Raw genomic sequence first — 20,293 nt, forward strand, 5'->3', positions numbered from 1 at the left:
ATGTCTGAGGCCAGATTTGAACTCAGGTCCTCTTGACTTCAGAGATGGTGCTCTATACACTATGCCACTTAGCTGCCCCAACTCCCGTACTTTTCATTGTCCTATTTGGATGTTTTGCATTTTTAATACCTTTCTATTTTAAAAAATTATGAAACACTCAATGTCGAATAACAGTACAACCACTTGTTCTTCTGCTTCTACATTTTTCACTTTGCATTATTTGATTAAAGCCTTTCTATATTTTCCATACTTGTTGGTCTTAATTGCCCGATAGTATTCCACTACCTTATTGTACCACAATTTATTAAACCATTATCCTAATTGAATGTTTCCTTTGCTTCCAATTATTTTTTAATTAAAATATCGCTACGAAAATCTTTGAACAAATAGCACAATTTTGTCCTTGATTACACTATCCGAATATATTCCCAACTATGGATAATATTAGATTAAAGGGTATGATTGTTCGGGTAACTTTTGTTATGTATGGCTATATGAGAACAGAATGCTTTCCAGAAATATTCTACAAATTTATAGTTTTCCCAGCTGTGAATTAATATGTGTGTTTCTCTACAACTCTGCCAGTATTGGCTTACATTTCTTTTCATATTTTTGATGATTTTGATGATTTTATGACTATGCCATGATATTCTAGATTTCTAGAGGGAACTCTCATCCAGTACCGATTCCGATGGAACCCTGATTTTTAACATTGATCCATCTATTCTAGAGAAAGATTGCTTTGGTTTGCTATCTCTAAGTCAGTTTTGTTGCTACTCAGGTGTGTCTTCATGAACCCATTTAGGGTGATCTTGGCAAATATTCTAGAATGGTTTGCCATTTCCATCTCCAAAGAAGGAAACCAAGATAAACAAGGTTAAGTGACTTGCCTAGGATCATATAGTTACTAAGTGTCTGAGGCTGAACTTGAACTCGGTTCTTCCTAACTCCAGTCCTGTGGCTTCCTCAGCTGCACTTCCTAGCTGTCCTTTTAAGTCAGTTCCTTATTAAAGCAAAAACGGTTCATCTCTCGATTCCGTGAAGACTCAATTGTTTAATGTTTCATTTATTCAGAGCTTACTTAAAGTTAAGTACATACTGACTATGTGACCCTGGAAACTCATTTAACCTCTAAGTGTCCCCAAGGGCAACTTTTAGATTATGAGTCAGAATAGTTGCTCATAAGTCTTGGCAGAAGAAGTTTCTTTAATCCAAACTAATTAAAACCGTTAAATCACTGGTCCAAACAAATTTTATATTCATATGAATATATGTGTGTGTGGTTGTATGTGTGTCTGTATGTATATGTGTATTTATAAACATATATAGTCATACTTTTTGCACAGAGCAGTATTTTCCAGATATGTCCAATTCATCCCAATTCAGTGGCCTTCTAACAAATACTGAGGGTTACCTGAGGTAAAATATACAGTGTTCAGTATCCATACATAGGTCCCTTAGTCTTCCATCTCTTCAAGAAAAAGAGAAGCTACATATCTTTAACTCTCCTTAGGACCAAGATCAGTTATTATAATTATCTGGTTTGGGGTTTTTGTCTCAATAAATTATTTTTTTGTTTCTATATATTATCGCAGTCTTTGTATTTGCTTTTTCCTTGAGTTTCTGCTTTTCTTCTCTTTGTATCAGTTCCTATTAATTTTCCCATGTTTCATAGAATCTCTTATTCTCTGTTTCCTTCAAAGGGCTAGAATATTCATTATGCTTATATTCCACAATTTGTCAGTCATCGCCCAATCCAAGGGCACCAGTCCGCTCAGTTTACAAATGAGGAAATGGAGGTCCTTCACATTTACTATATACATCACTCCAGATTAGCCATTCAACCTTTCTTCTTTACCTTGGCCCCTTCATCTATGCCCTCATCCGGCTCTCATCTATGATTCTAGCAAGCCAGCATTTATTAAGCACTTACTGTGTGCCAGGGATACAAAGAAAAGCAGAAGTCCCTGCCTTCAAGGCGCTTAGATTCTAATGGAAGAGACAGCAAGCAAACCGCTGCTTACCTACAGATAGAGAGTGGACGTCATCGCAGAGGTTAGGACCCAAAGGCCCTGACGAGACCAGGGAGGGACTGGCTTTCTGCTGAAGGCTGAATTTGAGCAGAGTTTTGAAAAGAAAGTCTTGCAGCTGCTTGGCAACAAAACCAGGTCTAGGACCTAAGTTTCCAGTCTATCCCACCTCAGTCTTCCTTATACCCAATGTGATTGGTTGGGAGGGATGCTGAAGGACCCAGTGCCCTCACTGGTCCTGCACAAAGTATGAACTTGGGGAATGGTACTTTACTTAAATAGTAAAGCAGGTGAGTGTGTGTGTGTGTGTGTGTGTGTGTGTGTGTGTGTGCGCGTGTGTGTGTCAAAGAGACAGAAATAGAAAGAGAAAGGTAAGGAGAGAGATGCTGCTCTTGTCAGCTTTCTCCTTTTCTTTGTGCAAAAATAAAATATGCCTCAAGGAACCCCATAGATAGCCCGGGGCCTGAGGAGTTCTTTGATGGCAGTTGGGGTAAGGGGGCCCTTTCTGAAATGGTTACTTGTCATCTCAGGGGCCCGCAGGTTTGGTTAAAAGAAACAGGACAGTCCCCTGGAGAGGCCACCAAAGAACTCCGCCTCAAATGCAGGCTGTGTCACTCATTGCTCGTCTGGCTGGCTCAACTTGCCTGGGCCAAGATTCTTGTGTATTTCCCAAAGCTGCATTTCTGGACTCCATTCCTCTGAAATACTTTCTGTGTTTGGTTTCTCTACCCTGATGTTCAGTCATTCAGCAAGCATTCTAAAAAGCCTACTATGTGTCAAGCACAATGCGCTAGGTTCTGGGGAGACAAAATCCCCCAAACCCAACCTAAATGTGTTAAATCATCCTTATTTAATTGCTCCCTCTGAGGGCTGGGGCAGCAAGTAAAACTCCAAAGTCACCAAGCTAAAAGTTAGGGGGAAAAAAGTAGTGAAAACATAAGCTTTACCTCCCCACTCGGCTCTGGTGCGCTCTGTCTCTGTCTCTCTCTGTCTCTCTGTCTCTCTCTCTCTCTGTGTATCTCTCTGTCTCTTTGTGTGTGTCTCTGTCTCGTTTTTCTCTCTCTGTCTCTTTCTGTGTGTGTGTGTGTGTGTATCTCTTTCTCTCTCTCTTTGTGTGTGTCTCTGTCTCGTTTTTCTCTCTGTCTCTTTCTGTCTCTGTCTCTGTCTCTCCCTCATCCTCTGTCTCCCCCTTCCTCCTTGACACATCCTTTCTCTGTCTCTCTCTCCCCCCCCCCAATTTCTGTCTCTCTCTCTTTCTCTCTCCAATCCCCTTCAGATCTGGGAGGAGCCAGGGCTTCAAATGCCAAGGTAAGATGATTGCTGGCAAGAGAATGGATCTGGAAGGGAAAGTGGGCCAGCAGGCCCTCTGGGAGAAGAAAGTGAAATTGGGGACAAATTTAGCCAATGTAGACTGTCTGAGCCCTCTGAAATCATCCAAAGGTACTAATGATCCCAAAAAATGGACTTGACAATGTTTTATATCTTCCTTTGCCCATCCCACCCCCCAGTGGTTACCTTCCCAAATGAGTTAGTCTTAGATTGTTGCCTTGTTAGTTGATTTTTTTTTTTTTTTGGTCATATGGGTAAAGACAGCTGCCGATTATGTAAATGGCCTGACCAACATTTTATTCCATTCAATTGAAACATGACAAAAACAAGATCATTCCAACCCTCGGGGAGCTTACATTCTAGCAAGGCGTGAAAGCACGCACACAGCAAAGTAAATGGCAAATATCTAAGTGTACTTTTAGGGATGACATCTTGGGACATAAAGAAAAGTAGGAGGTGGATTTTTGTTCTGTTTAAAATTTTTATATTTATTTATTTTTTTATTATTTATTTTGTTAGCCTTACATATGGGGAGCAGGGGGAGGGACTACAAGACCAGTAATCCACACACTCATTAACCCTCAATTGGATATTATCAATTACAAGCATTTATTAATGCCCAGCATTAGATTAGGCCTTGAAGATACAGAGACTGAAGCAAAAGACCCTGCCCTCAAAGCATTTACTTTCTAGCCAAGGAGACACCATATCCGTGGACCCGCATGGGATCATGAAGACTCAGGTCATGACTGAAAAATGCAGGCGGTGACATGTCCTGAAGGAATCTAAAGACTTTTCATATTTTGTAAAGAAATTCAAACCCACTAACCTGTAAAGACAGAACTACAGTTGGCATTATGCCCATTTAGCAGATGAGGAAACTTATCAGCTTTGGTTAATGTCAAAAGGTAGATAAAGAGTCCTGTTGATTGTGTCCAGCACCCCAAGATGCCTTCTGTGTGAAGCAAATAGCCTGGGTATGGGTGATTGAGTGTCAATGGGGGTGGGAGAGAAAAAGGAAGAAGGGCCCCGGGATAGAAAATGGGACTAATGTACTTTCTATGAACTGAATCGGGCTTTGTTTATGGATCCAAGTGCCCGCAGGACTTTCTGAGCCCCAGGAGTGGCAGCTCAGGGCTTGGGCAATTGAAAGACAGTCATTTTATGTGATGACTGACAACATGTGACCCCGTCAGCCTTTAATAGGGTGTTAAACTCGGCAGTTGCCGTGGCAGTGTGGGGTGGCAGCCAGTTGACACAAGGCTCCACGATTCGACAAAATCGCGCTCTGTTAAGATCGCGGGCCAAGCTGTTTTATGGAAACCACCGTAAAAAGACCCATATTAAAGTAATAATTGGTTATTCTATTTTTAAAGAGTCGGGCGCAGACCACTTAAGGGAGCTATTTTACAAGACCGAGGCATTAGGACGAGTTAATAGTCAACCCCATCTTCTCTAGCCAAGACTTAACCAAGAAAAGAAAGATTTCTCACTTCCCAGAAATCTTTAAAAAACCGAGATCCTCAAGCAGAAAAGTAAATGCAGCAACCCCTCCCCTTTAAAGAATCCCAAATATTTCCTCATTCCTCCTCGTCTAGCCCGGCTAAAGGAGAGCGGTTGGGTTAGCTGAGCCAAACTGGATCCAACACCTTGGGGAGCAGCTGCCAGCTCCCCCGTTAGCACTACAGCAAAACGCTTTCCCCATCAGCTTTGCAAGTTAAGTCATAGTTTTCAAAATCACTCAGCTCCCCATCGCAGGCCGAGGAAACTTCCTGGGCTAAGATTGTCCCCTATTTCCAAAAATTCGATTTTTGGTGATTCCCTCTCTGAATTTTTCCTTAGTCTTAAACCTTTGGCCCGAACAAAACAATCTTGAAAACAAATCTGGCCGGGGCCTCTTCTGTTCATTCATTCGAGAAGTATTTGTTAAGAGGCTACTATTTCCAAAAACCGTGTTTGTTCTAGTGACAGGGAACGCAAAGACAAAACATAAAATAATCTGTCTTCTCAAAGAGCTTACGTTCCACTGGGGGATGCTATATCAATAGTAATAGCTGATATCTATATGACGATAGTTTTTTAAGCTTTGCAGAGTAGTCTACAAACAAGAGCTCATTTAAGTCTCACAGCAACCCTGTGGAGTGAGAACTGGAGGCAGTATTATCCCTTTTTCCCAGATTAGAAAACCAGCTCAGAGAGGATGACTAAAGGCCGGCTAAAAAAGGGAGGAGCCTCCTACGTCACCTTATCCAATTCCCACATTTTCAGGTGGAGAAACTGAATCTTAGAGAAATGAGTTGTATTCGATCTCAGATCTTAGGATTCCAACCTCAGAGGCCAAGCTCAACCTTCTCCATATTCACAGAGCACCCAGACTCACTGTTAAGTCCTGGGCCACTCTTTGTAACTCCATCTGGGAAAAATTTGCCAGATACTGGAGTGAGATTCCCACTCATTCTCCAGCTGACTAAACCGAGGCAAACAGGTACAGGGTCATACAGCTAGTAAGTGTCCCAGATCGGATCTGAGCTCTCCTTTCTAACTCCAGACCCAGCTGTCCATTGGGCACACAGTTTTTTCAGATACACACAATTACACAACTGGGCACTTACAAAGTAGTTTCCAGAGACAGGGCAGAGGAAAGGCCTCCCCATAAGAAGGGGCCCCAGAGCTGAGGGCGTTCTCAGGAGCAGAAGTGAGGGGAGAGTATATTTGAGACTAGGGGCCAGGCCAGGCAAAGAGACCGTGTGCAGTGCACCAGGAGCAAGCCACCAGCTTCTCTCCTTCCAGAAGTCCTGCATTTCCCATGAGAAGCAGGGAAGGAAAGCTTAGGCAGCAACAGGTTCGGCTCTTGAACTTTGAAAGGGGATGGGACGTGGGGGGGACGGGAGGGAAACAAGAAGGAGAGGAAGCTGCCCGGAGGATGGTGGGTGGGAGGGGAAATGATGGAGAGCACGGAGCGCTCGTCATCCGGGTTCCCAAACTGGAGATTCCAACATGGGGTCACTCGGGGACTTCAGGAGGCTTTGATTTGGGGAGACTACCGGCACCCATCCAGGGCTAGGAGAAAGAGCGTTTGGAGGGCCAGACGCCTTAAGGGCACTCTGAAGTCCTAGGTTCGGGCCCTCAGCCAGGGATCCAATCAGTCTGGCTAGAGCACGGCGCCCCGGGATTGCCTTCTTTAACCATAGACCAGGGACCTCTCGGTCCCCCCACGTCCCGGGCTCGGGCTGTGGCCCCACTCTCTCTCCCACGGTGCGTGTGTGCGTGCGTGTGCCTCTGTCCGACTGTCTGCAGATGTGGTGCATCCCCAGAGTGGCTGACACTTGGAGAGCGGGGCAGGGAAGGCTGGCCATCGAGGGGGAAGTGCCGGGATGCTGAGGGCCTCCTCTCCGGAGGGCCCCCTCCCCCAGCCCCTCTCCCGCCCCCGTCTGTCTCCCCCGCTCTCTAGGCCCCATCCCGGGCCGGCCCCTGAATCCCTCAGCCTAGCTCCCACCCCTATCCCAGCTGCAGCGAAAACCGGGAGGAGCGGACTGCGTGCCTGAAACGCCCAGGCCCCGGTCTGGGCATGCTCCGTAGTTGGACGGGCTCTGGGTCGCCAGGAAGGAGCTTTCCCTCTGCTGCCCGGCCATGGCTCGGGGGCTCCGGCTGCTGCTGCTCCGCTGGGCATGAGCCGGCTCGGGGCTGGGGCAGCCCAGGCTGGCGGGGCTGGAGGGAGGAGGAGGAGGAGGGAGAGCCGGGAGCCTAGGCTGGCCACGAGGCGGAGCCAAGCCCGGGGAGAGCCGAATCAGCGGCGGCCCCAGCCCAGGTCCCAGCCCGGTGGGCAGGCGCGGGAGGAAACCCACGCAGGCGATGCCTCCTGCGCCCGGACTTGCTGGGGAGCCAGGGGTGCGGGCATCGGGGCACCAGACGGGGCAGGGTGGGGGCAGGAGAGAGCAAGAAGGGACCAAGCCCCACCCCACTTGCCGCTTGCTCTCACCGAAAGTCAGTCGTGGTCATAGTTGTAAGCACCAATGGACCCGCCCCCGCCCCCCCAGGCTTGCCTTGGTGGAGGGGAGGGAGGGGACGAGGGGGAGGGGGATGAGAAAAGGAGGGGCAACTGTAGCAGATACAAAATCCCAAACTAGCGGCTGCCCCGCTGCCCGTGCCCCTTCTCCCTCCCAGACCATGTAAAAGTGTTGGCTCCGGAAAGGTTGTGTGTGTGTGTGTGTGTGTGTGTGTGTGTGTGTGTGTGCGCGCGCGTGGCCGCCTTAGAGGAGGGGGTAGCAGAGGAGCTCCAATCGGGAAACTGTAAGAAGCAGCTCCCCTCTCCCCCGGCCTCCCTCCCCCTTCATTAAAAGTCTCCGAGCGTCCATTGCTGTGCATCCACCTCTCAGTCTCTTTCTGGTCCTCAGGAAGGACTAGCAGGGGGCGGGGTGGGGTGGGGGGAGGACTGGGTGGGGTGAGAAAGGAAACCCCCACGCCTCCGCTCTCCGCCCCAGTGCCCCCTTTCCAAGTGGAGTCCTGCGCAGCCGGGGACCGGACTCGGGGCTGTTCCGGCCCGGGGTCAGGAGTAGGGGCGGGGGGCGGGGAGAGGAGGAGACTTGGTTTCCCCGGCCCGGCAGCGGCGGCAGCAGCAGTGGCCGCCGCCTTGCCGCCAGCCGGCCGGGGAGGAGGCTCGCTCCCGGTGGATGCCCGGCTCGGGGGCTCATTCTGCCCGGGATTTCTTTCTCCCTCTCACTGTGTCTTCCTCTCTGCTCTCGCCCAGGATTACCGAGAGGATGGGATGGATTTAGCCAGTGACGCTTGCAGCAGCAGCCGCTCCAGCTCCCGGTCCAACTCCAGCAAAGTGACCCCGTGCTCCGAGTGCAAATCCTCCTCCTCGCCCTCCTCCTCCTCCTCCCCCGGCAGCCTGGACTTGGTGGCTGCCCTGGAGGACTATGAGGAGGAGGAGAGTTTCCAGGTCTATCGGAAGAAGGTGATTGATGAGTGGGAAGAAGAAGAGGACGAGGAGGAAGAGGAGGAGGAAGAAGAGGAGGACAACAACCGGGGCTACAGGGACTACGGGCACACCGCCGGGCACGAGCGCTATGAAAAGCCGGCCAACGGGAGGGGTCACGCCAAGGAGCTGGGGGGGGTGAAGCCCCCCACCTCCAACAAGAGCACCGGCGGCTGCGGCGGCACCGGCACCGGCGCCCGGGGCACCGTCATGCCGCCCCCGATCCCCAACGGCAACCTTCATCCCCCTCCGGACCTCAGGCACAACGGCAACGTGGTGGCGGCCGGACACCGGGGAGGCCACCCCGCCCCCCTGCAGAAAGGCCGGCCTGCGGGGGGGAGGCCGGGCGGCCCGGGCCCCGGTCCGCGGGGCTCCTCCCGCTGCACCCCTTGGACGGTGGGACTTGTGTCAAGGAGGAGCCCCAGCTCCCCACCATGGACTGGGAGGCTTTGGAAAGGCATCTGGCCGGCTTACAGTTCCAGGAGCAGGAGGGGCGCAACCAGGGCCACGCGAAGCCAAACTCCACCTCGGTAAGTTGCTGGGTGATGGGCGAGCTCGGCCCATTCATTCTGCTGCCCTCCCCCATCCCCTCCCAGCCTCCGCTCACACTCCGGAGACTGAGCTGTCTGGCCTTTGGGGTGGGGACCAGGGGAGAAGAGGGAGGGAGGGAGGGAGGGAGGGCCGCGCAAAGTCTGGGATTCAGGGAACCAGCGACTCATTCCCCTGGTTTGGACTTTTGCCGACGAGAGCGCCGATGTTCTGGGGGGAGGGAGAGGGGTTGAGTCACCGGGGCGATGCTCGGCACCTAGACCCTATGGGGAAGTCTCGGAGATGGAGCTGCTGGGTGGCGGCGGCTCGTGCTCCGGCGGCCGAGGGGGGCCGTCCCCGCCGGTGCCCCGAGCGAGCAGGAAGGCACCTCGCCCTTCTCCTGCGTGCTCCCGGTTGGCCCGGCGTCCGCAGGGACGTGGGGCTTTCCCGAGATGGACGCTATTGTTCGGCAGAAACTGCCCTGCCCGGCTGCTGGGAGAGGGCAACGTCTGCCTTTCTGTGAGTCAGGCTGCCTGCCTCCGGGCTGATAACGGGGCCATCTCCAGTCCTTCCCGGAGGCGACTGCCTTGAATTCAGGAAAGCCAGCCGAGGGGGAGGAGTATGGGAAGGAAGGAGGAGGAGGGAGAGTAGGAGAGGGCCGCTTCTGGGAGCATCTGGAACAGGAAGCCCGGACAGGCCAGCACATGTCCCACGTCCTTTTGCTGGGGAGAGAAGGACGGCTGTGCGCTGCCTTTTTCCTGGTTGGAGGGCTAGCGCTCCCATCTATCACTGCTTTGGAGCCAGAGCACCAGTTGCGATTTAAAATCATTAATGATGCCCTCCCATGCAACCGAGGGGCAGAGTTGAAATGAGCTGCTGTGTGACAGCTGGAAGGAAGCGGCAGAAAATGCTTGCCTTGCAGGTATCATTTTCAGCCTCCAGGGCCCGGGGCTAGTGGAAATTGGGTGCGTGCACTTGTGACACCAGGGGCGAGGATAGCAACTGCATTTCCCAGAAAAAATCGGAGCCATTGGGGAGGGGGGCGCCTTTCACCGGGGCTGCTGCTCGCACGAGCTATCGCCCGGACTCCCCGGAGAAAGCGCCTATTAAATTAACATAACATAAAAAATGTTTTAATTATGGCTGGTGAGTTTACCACTGCCATTCTCCTCTTTGTGACTTGAAGACATGGAATCTTTCAATCAAAGCCAAATACTCCCACTTGTACTGGGGAAATGACACAACCTCCCCTTCTCCCCTGCTCCTGACTTCTCTCCCTCCTTCTCTGCCTCTCTGGGTCTCTTTCTGTCTCTGTCTCTCTCTCCCCCTGTCTCTCTGCTCTATCTCTCTCCCTCCCTCCCACCTCTGTCTGTCTGTCTGTCTCTTTCCCTCCTTCCCTCCCTCTGTTTTTCTCTATCCCTCCCTTCCTCCTTCCCTCTCCCTCTGCCTTTCTCTGTCTTTCTCTCTACTTCCCCCCTCCTTTCCCTATCTCCTTGTCTCTCTGTGTGTCTCTGTCTCTCTCTCTCTCTCATCCTTCACCAAGAAAATCTGTCCAAGCCTTGCCTGCGAGTGAAGGGACAGCTTTTTATTTACTGTCGTATCCCTGGTGATGACATTTGTGCAATCCAGGGACACTTGAAATTTTGATATTTAGAAATGCGGGCATCCATCAGCCCGGGGCCTGGGCTCCGATGCTTGTTGACAGTGGGTTTATTGCAAGTGGAATAAGTCTGTTCACAAGCTGAACTTATGACTAAGATTGGAGTCCCAGAGAGAAGTTGTTCAATATGGTGGTGGTTGTTATGTTGTTATGAGAAAGCAGCTGGGGAAAATGAGAGGAAGCGATTATTGGGTCGGTGCTGGAAGGGATTTGGGATGTCCTGTCGTCCCAGGATCAGAGAGCTAGAGTTAGAGGGGGATTTGGAGGCCATCCAGTTCCTCTCCTTCGTTTTACAGGTGGGGAAACAGAGGCCCAGTGACTGGCCCAAAATTATCCAGGGAGGCAGAATAGAGGCAGAATTGGAACCCAGATCTTCTGGTTCAGAAACCCAAGTCCTTACCACTGTACCACAGTGCCTCTTCTGCTCCTTCCTCGGCATTTCCCCTTTTAGGCCTTACCTCTGGATCATGGATCATGAGAGCAAGCTTCATGGAAGACTCAACGACCATTTTTGAAATGGTCTCAATTTTGCCAAAAGTTTTTCACTGGGAGAGGCAGCATGGGATAGCAAAGAGAGTCTTGGGCTGGGAGCTGGAGCCTCAAACCCAGACATTACTGTTTAACTGGTAGTAATATTACTGTGGATCCATTACTCAACTGCACGAAACCTTGGGCAAATTCTCTAAGACCCTACAGTCTCTTTCTCTGTCTTTCTCTCCTTTTCTCTCTGTCTCCTGTGTCTATGTCTCTCTATTGTCTCTCTGTGTCTCTGTCTTTCATTCTCTTTATTTCCTTCCTTTTTTCTCTCTCTTTTTGTCTCTGTGTTTCTGTGTCTATCTCTATGATTCTGTTTCTCTGTCTCTCTCTGTCCCTCTGTCTGTCTTCACACACACACACACACACACACACACACACACACACACACACACTCTGCTTATCTCAAGTTACCATATCTAGGTTCTAGACCTATGGTGTCAAAAGTCCAGAGAAATCCCACGTGAGGAAATTCCCTTCACCAATATAATTGGGCATTTTCCTGCAACTTCTAATCTTAGAGCTGCCTTGGAGACTGAGCAGTTAAGTGACTTGCCTAGGATCATACAACCTGAGCGTTTCAGAGGCTTCACTTGAACCCAGGTCTTACTGGCTCCAGGGCCAGCTGGGAAAGCACTAGTCCATGTTGTCTTTTTCCATAATTGACCTGGCAGTAACTAATTAAAGATTCTGGTATTGAATAATACTTTATGTTTTAGCATGCCATTGGTTAGAGCTTGTCTTTTTAATTTTTTATTATTTGTTTATTTATTCTTTTTTTTTTTTTTGCCTGAGGCAATTGGGATCACAGCTAGGAAGTGCTAAGTGTCTGAGTTCAGATTTGAACCCAGATCCTCCTGACTTCAGGGCTGGTGCTCTATCCACTGCGCCACCCAGCTGTCTCAGAGCTTGTCTTTTTTTAACTGCCTAAAATAAAATTGTGGGATGCTTTATGATAGCAGCAAGGAGTTCAACTCGGCACAAACCCTTCTCAGACATTTGTTCTCACTCTTGGTGAAGATTTCTGAAAGTTCAACGTATGCTCCACTGAATACCAGTTAGTAAGTGGTATTTAGCTGCTGGGATCCCAGAAGTTTCCCATGACCTCCCAGGACGGGGATCACTTGGAGCCTCATCGTGGTGCCTTACTGGGTGCTCTCCTAAAAAAAGTCATCATGGTTGATCTCCCATTTCTTCTCCTTCCCCTCCACCAGCACCACCATGTTCTATAGCTCTCTGCCCCAGACTTGGACATCTTCTTCTACTTGTAGCATTCAGAAACTGAGAGAACCGGGGAGAAGGAATAGCAAACCCAAAACCTGATCCCAAAATGCCTCAGATTGCTGACTGCCTGATCATGTGATCATTAACACAGTAGATAAGAGCGTCAGACTTGAAGGCAGAAAGTTCTGAGTTCAAACCTCACCTCAGACATTTACTATCTCTGTGAATTTGGGCAAGTCACTTAACCTCTGTCTGCCTCAGTTTCTTCAATTTTAAGATGGGGATAATTTACCTCACAGGATTATTGTGAGGATTAAATAAGATAATATTTCTAAATATAGTAATGAGCACATAGTAGGCTTGTTCCCTTCCTTTCCCTTCCCTTCCCACTCCTTGTAATGCTTTTGTCTATACTTTATCTATGTAGAAGTCAGGGTTATGGTCCGTGCACAGATGCATAGTGGGATGAAAAGAGCACCAGATTCAGAGGCAGAGGGCCCAGGTTCAAATCTTGACTCATCCTCTTGGGAGACCTCATCTCTCTGGGACCCAGTTTCTTCTGTAAAATGAGATTGTACTAAATGATCTCTTTCTGCCACTTGGTGGCTCTGTTTATTTCCATGATTCTACCTACTACAAAAGTCTCCTTTTGAGAAAGTATGCTTTCTACCAAAGCACGACATAGGGGACACCAAGGGTGGAAGAGGGGAGGGTTCCGCTGAGCTTCGGTGAGTGTATTTTTGTTTCCTTTTAAATAAAGGAATTCAACTATGCTGCCCTGTATCTCTTTGTCCTCCCATTCTTATCCAGTCAAGAGTTAATTGTGAGAGGGGGCAGCTAGGTGGTAAGGTGGATTAAGCACCATAAGTTCAAATCTGGTCTCTTCCTAGCTGTGTGACCCTGGGCAAGTCACTTAACCTCAGCCAAGAAAATCTTTTCTGTTCCTGCTATCTAAATACACTTTACAATGTAATGGCAACCATTCCACTCCAATCATCATGCATTTATTAAGCACTTTCTGTATGCCACATATGGGGCGGAAGTCTGGGAATCTAAAGAAAAACAAAAACCAGTTCATGCCCTCAAGGGCTCATATTTCTAAAGGGAGAAAGAACATAAAAATAATGAAAATACAAGACGGAGACTAAATTGAAAGGGATGTCAGAGGAAAAGGCATGAGCTGCTGGGGGCGCTCGGACAACACAGAAGGTGGGATTTGATTTGAATCTTGAAGGGAGCCTGTGAATCTAAAAGACAGAGCTGATGAGAGAGCGCATCCTAAGCATTGGGGACAGACAGGGAGCGGGGAGATGGAGATGGAGCGAGAGGCCAAGGTACCTGGGTCAGAGAGTGTGGGAAGACCAGAAAGTGCCTTAAATGCCAAATGGAGGATTTGATGTTTGATCTTGGCTAAAATAAGGAATCACCAGAGGAACCCATTGAGCACAGTGGAATATGGCCCGACCTGTGCATTAGAAAAATCACCTTGACGGTAAATGTTGGATAAATGGAGTGGGGAGAGGCTACAGGCAAGGAAATCGGTGAGAAGGCATTAGTCTGGTGGCTTGTTTGAGTAGAGAGTGCACATGAGAGATGTTATAATCATAGAAACAACAAGATTTGGCAATGGATTGGATTTCTGGGGAAAGGGAGAATAAAAAGTTGAGGAGGGTATACCAAGATTGGGAGTCTCAAGAACTGGGAGGAAGATGGTATCTTTGAGAGATCTAGAGAATTTTGGAATGGGGGGTCGGGAGAGTCCAGGAAGACAGGAAGTACTTTGGGTTTTTTTGACCTCTTGAACTTGAGGTGCCTTCAAGACACCCAGTTTGAGAAGCCCAAGAGGCAGTTGCTTTAAGGTGACTGGCTCAATAGAGAAGCTAAGCTGGATGTCGAGTAGATTTAAGAATCATCTACATAGCACGGCAACAAGAGTATGTGATGATCAACTGTGATGGACGTGGCTCTTTTCAACAACAAGGTGATTCAAGGCAATTCCAACAAACTTGTGTTGGAAAGAGCCATCCGCATCCAGAGAGAGAACTATGGGAACTGAATGTGGATCACAGCATGGTATTTTCACCTTTTTGTTGTTATTTGTTTCTTGGGCTTTTTTCTTTCTCGCTTTTCCTCCTTTTGATCTGATTTGTCATGTGCAGCATTATAAATGTAGAAATCTGTTTATAAGAACTGCAGTGTTTAATCTGTACTGGATTACTTGATGTCCAGGAGAGGGGAAGAAGGGAAGGGAAAGAGTAAAATTTGGAACACACAATTTTTCGAAAGTAAATGTTTCAGACTATGTCACAGATCCATCAGGATGGTGGTGGCTTGACTTGCAAATGAATTAGACCTAAATGAGGCAGATCTGCCATACTCTTTCTCCCAGAATCATCAGGATCCCATTGGCAAGACCTGGGTCAAGATGATGGGCAATGGCCTCCGAAGCCAGCTCAAAACAGCTCACAAAGACCAACCGTCAGATGTTCAGTGTACGCATTTACACGCATCGTGACTTGAGTTATTATTTTGTTGATTGTTCAAACTTAAGAAAGTGATAGACAAAATGTAAATAATGTAATTTGAACTTAAAAATACGTCATGCATCCCTTCTTACCTGACTTTTACCAGCATAATCCTTGGGACAGCCATAATTAATGAGTATGACATCGACGAAAGGGCAACAAAAAGGGATGATCCAGAGAAAATCTTGGCAGGAAAAACTAGGGAGCAGAAAATCTCCAGGAAGTGATGGGGAGCAATAGTATGTAACATGGTAGAAAAGTCCAGGATGTCCAAGACTGGCGCAAGATGTGTTGAATTTGGCCATGAAGAGATCATGGTCGCTCTCCACAGAACAGCTTCAGTTGAATGATGAGGTCCTAAGTTAAGAGGATGTTTGTGGTTTTCCAAAGTGGGTTTTACACCAAACATTGGCCTCTTTCAGTGGTTGAAAACACCATTCTGATTCCCAAAGGCAACCCAGCCCCCTCCCTTCCTCCTATTCAATTCCGAGCCAAATCCATTGTCCGTCTCCGGAGGCCGCCTGACATATATGTGCTAACAAGCTGACTGAGAGCACTAACCATCCAGCTGTACATCAGAGTCTGGACAGGCCGGACCCCCTGCCGGAAAGCTTTGGGGTACCAGCCTGGCAGTGGCTGGTGGCCTGGGGCAACTGCTGCCCGGGTCCCCCCTGGAATCTGCAAACTTTATAATGTAATAAAAATACATTGAACTTATAAAATAAACTTTAATGCTAATTTAGAGAAACTCTTTAGAAATCAAAAAGAAAAGAAATACCCTGCAGCCTTGTTCTAATGCTGTTTTTGGCTCATTCAGCAGGACTTTTTTTTTTTTTTAAAGTATCACGATGTTATTACTTTCCTTCTTTTGTTACATCTGACCATAAAATCTCCTGGATAAGGTCCAAGGCCGAGCCATCATATTTCAAAGCGTTTCATATTAGAGTAGGTTGTGGTATGGTAAAACTTGTGTGCATGAGTTATGTGTGGGAATGGTACATCGTGTGCATGTGAATTATAAATCAAAAACAAGCCAAGTCAGCAAGCATTTATAAAGCACCTACTATGTGTGGGGGCACTAGGCCAGGCATTAGAGAGACAAAGAAGGTCCCTCAAGAAACTCAAACTTTGCAAACGACTATGTACATACAAGATCGATCCACAATAAATCAAAGGTGACTTTTACATAACACTTAAAGATATACATGTTGCTAGCAAATTGTTCAATTTTTCAGTGTGAGCATTTGCACAAATCAAGGCTTGAGTTTTGGTTTTGTTGATTATCCAAATTTAAGAAAGTGTTTGAGAAAATATTAATGATGTGGTTTAAACTTTAAAGTGTGTCATATATGTAGTTTTCTGGTCACTTATTAGCATACCTCTGGGGACACATGACTGACATGGACAAAAAAAATCACTTAACATAGCTTATTTATGGTTGAAAGCACTGGACCTAAGTTACCTCACGTGATTTTGACCTTGAGTTACTTGACTGAGATTTAAAATCCTGCCTCTTTCTACCTCCTCTTGGTACTGTGACTGGTCAAGTCATTGTTTGATGTCCCGGGGGACTTTCTAGTATTGTGAGTTGAAGAGTAACTGGTCTAACATGACACTGTGAGTTCCTTCTGCCAGTGAACTCATTTTGTATACTATGTACATGTGTGGTGTATATGAAATTATGATCTGTATGTATATGGTGCAATACATATGTATTTGTGTGTGTGTATGTGTATAATTTATATATATATATATATATATATATATATATATATATATATATATATATATATATATATATATATATATATATATATGAGGTTTCTGGGTATCTGGGTTTGTTTGATGGGGGCGTATATATAAGTTTGATCTCTGGAAAAGTGATGGAAAGAATCCTGTCCTTGTAGGCAGGAATTTCCTGGATTCTTTTAATACTTCCTTGTTTTATGATAACAAGTCACTGCTGTCACCTCTCCAAGTTTTGCTTTCTCCATGTAGCTATAAGGGATGGTAACAACACTATGTGAAGCACTTGTTCTCAGGGGGTTATTGGGAGCATTCCCTGGAAAGCATTTTGCCAACCTTGTGGTGCCATGTAGAGGTCTCTCTTGTCTCCTGCTCACACCTCCACTCTCTCTCAATCACCTCTCCCTTTCAGAGAGAGAGCCCAGCACGGTCTCGTGTCTTCCTCTCTCCCATTTTAATTAATATCGTCTACCAAGGTAAAGATTAAGCTCACTTCTTCACAGATTTCAGCATCTGATGCAGAGTCCTCTTCAAATTTAGTGTACTTCCCTCTTCCACCAAGAATAGCCACCCACCTACAACAGGATACCCCTTTGGATCATTCCTTCCTTGACCCTGCCCTGTCTCCATGATGTTGAAGTGACATTCTCCTCTTTTACATAACCTCACCACTTCCATTTGCCCTACTCATCCACCATTCTTGACCATCTAGTGACCATCAGTCCTTTGATCTGAGTATCGACTCAGTTCTCTTGAGCTATCAGCCTCTTCTGGCTTTAGTTGACTCCCTACCCAGCTTGACCCACCATAATCATCCATTTCGATGATGATCTCACAAGTTACCCTAGAATCTTTTGATTGGTTTATCATCTCTAACAAACCTTAAGGAACTATCTGTAGTCTCTGCTCTTGGGTTGCTGGACACTTAGAGAAATTCTCTAATTACATCTATGGTAAATTCATGCTATATAATCTCAGTTGGCCCTCACTACTGCTCAATAAGCCTTTTCTCCCTTACATTAAACCTGCACTCTGTGTGTATATGTGGCGGGCTGGTTGGCTGGCTTTTACCGATCCACTGAGTATGGGTGGGAGCTTGGGATGTCTGACTTACTCTGTTTTTGGTCTCACTCATCGATCTAGGTGATTTAATAAATGTCCACTATTTTAAAAAAGGCCCTCTCTTTTTTTTTTTATTAAAAAAAGTACCAGGCCCTCTGGTAGGTACTAGAGATAGAAAGACAAAAATGAAACAATCCCTGCCTTCAATATGTTTACATTCTAATACATCAAGTATTCTAAAATTACAAAGCATCTACGAGGCAGCCTCGATGGGGAAGGGAACTAAGAGAGACCTTGTGCAGAAGGAAGCTCTTGGGCTGAATCTTAGGGACAAGAAAGAGTTCTAAGGTGAGTAAGACATGGAGGATAAACAGTACAGAGTTACAGAGAGAAGACATAGAATGCCATGTGTGAGGAATGGCAAGAAGGCCAGTATGACAGGACCTCTGAGTGTGGAGAGGGAGGGAGTAGTGTGTGATTAGTCTGGAAGGTTAGTCTTCCTAATATACAATTTGGATGTTTCGCATCCCTTCCTGCTCAAAAATCTACAACAGTTCCCTATTACTCACCAAATCAGCCTCAGATTCAATGGCACTGCCAACCTTCCCAGGCAGATTGGTTCTCCCAATGTGCCTTTCTGCTCCTGAACATACTTCCCAAAATGTGCTTCTGTTCACAACATGCCTCGTAAGTTTGACTTCCCTTCAATATCTGCCTATTGAAATCATAGAATCCTGCATAGGATCCTTAGACATTGCCTGATCAAACCTATTGATTTGGCAAACGTGGGAGCTAATTTCTGGAAAAGTCAAGAGTTTCTTAGGAACAAGCATCTAGTTAATATTGGGATGAGAACTGGAGCCCAATTTCCTTGAGTTTTCCAAGGCCACTGTACCAAATCCTATCCATCCTTCAAGGCTCAAATGATAATCTGTGCATTTCCTCTGGGCTTGAAATACTCTTCTTTCTTACCTCTGCTTCCCAGAAGCCCAATCTGTTCAAGCACCACCTCATAAGAGAGGCCTTTCCTGCTTTCTCCTAGCTGTTAATGCTCTTGGCACCCTGAGATTACTTTGTATTGATCTTGCTTGTAATTTGTTTTGGGCAGGGTCTAACAGAAACCAAGCTGCTGAGAAGTAAAAATGGAATTAAACCCTTCTTGAATAATGCACCATTGGCGCTGAGAGTTTTTAGTCTAAGCCTTTCTTGCCAGTCACCCCACAAGCCAGCGTGGTGCTTTCCAGGGATGTTTCCAGGATGTTGAGTGACTGGATGAATCAGCTGCCTCATCATTGCGTGGGAGGGACATGAAAAATCTCTTGATTTGGGAAAGATCGTTGTTGTTTGGCGAAGCTGTGGGAGTGGCCAGGTTTGGGGAATGGAGTGCCGAACTTGGCCTGGGAAAGAACTGGGTTCAGATTTCACTGACACTAACTGTGTGATCCCGGGCATGGAATCAGAGGCTCAGAGCCAATCTTAAGGTTTATAAAATCCAGCCCTTACGAGAAGTGAAGTAACTTGCTACATAAGGATCCTACAGCTAGTTTTGTATCAGAACTTGAACTCAGGTTTGTTTTTTTGTTTTGTTTTGTTTTGTTTTACTCCAAGTCTAATGAGCAATCCACTAGACCAAGAAACTTTGTAGCTAACATACCTCATTCAGGTATAGAAAGTTTGGGCCTGAGGGGAGCTACAGATCCTTAAATTCTCTGTATACAAATCTAGAATCCTTTGGATTGTCCTGAAAGCCTTTGAAATCATACAATCCAACACTATCATTTTTCATATGAGGAAAGTGGCCCTGGAGAGCTTAGAGTTAAAGGGAGATTTGGAGGCCATCTAGTTCCTCTCCTTACCCAATGTCAACTGGACCAGAACCAGTCTCTCACCTGTTTTAGATCTTGAGTTATTATTCCCACTGGAACTGGAGGAAGAGTATTGTCTCAAGTCTTAGGGAACAGGAATGGAGTCCCTGTCAGTAACAGGGAACAGGAATTGTGAATATGTGATGGATGGCCCTGGGAAATAGGAGGAGCTAAATCCCTCAGTGAACATTTAGTTCCGGTCCTAGCAATACACTTTGCCAGAGGGTGAGGTCATCCTGAGCACAAAGGATTGTTGTTATGCTAAGCTCGGGACACAGCCTACTTGCTGGGCCTTAATGCTGGGAAACAGGCTATCTCCAAATATTACAACACGAAAGTCACACAATTGAAACCCAAGTAGCAGAGCTGAAAATCAAAAGTCATATCATGAGTCCAAATGTAGCACTCTTCCCGTAAGGACAAAATCCATTCTCTGAAGTCATTGTAAATGTACCCTTATTTGTCAAATGAGCGGAGCAGGTGGTTAGGATGGATTGACCTGTTTTATTTTCATGGGTGTTTCTACTCCCTTGTCATGTGACTGTTGGATTAAGGTGAATTTGAACCCATCGGTCCAGGGAAGCCCAAAAGGTACTTGGTATTGAAGGCCATTGTACTTTCCTGTAGTTTTCTGCTTCTCCACATTTCTTGTACCTCAGGCCATTTTAATATTTTTGTGCTGTTTTAAGGTTTGCAAGACATTTTACAGGTATTTCATCGGATTCTCAGACCAATCTAGGGAGCCAGGTGCTATTATTATATCCACTTTAGAGATAAGGAAACTAAGGTTGAATGACTTGCAAAGTAGTCAC

General features: G+C 46.8%; 1 protein-coding gene across 1 annotated transcript in view; it reads left to right on the forward strand.

Moving 5' to 3' along the window:
* The window catches only part of SCHIP1 (schwannomin interacting protein 1), a 781,396-nt gene that overhangs the window by 610,581 nt on the left and 150,522 nt on the right, over positions 1-20,293 (forward strand). The window contains 2 exon segments of the mRNA XM_051983093.1: positions 8,107-8,694; positions 8,697-8,867. Of these exon segments, the coding sequence (XP_051839053.1) occupies positions 8,107-8,694; positions 8,697-8,867 (759 nt within the window).

This window comes from Antechinus flavipes, chromosome 3 (genome assembly GCF_016432865.1).
Source record: "Antechinus flavipes isolate AdamAnt ecotype Samford, QLD, Australia chromosome 3, AdamAnt_v2, whole genome shotgun sequence".
NCBI classification, from domain to species: domain Eukaryota; kingdom Metazoa; phylum Chordata; class Mammalia; order Dasyuromorphia; family Dasyuridae; genus Antechinus; species Antechinus flavipes.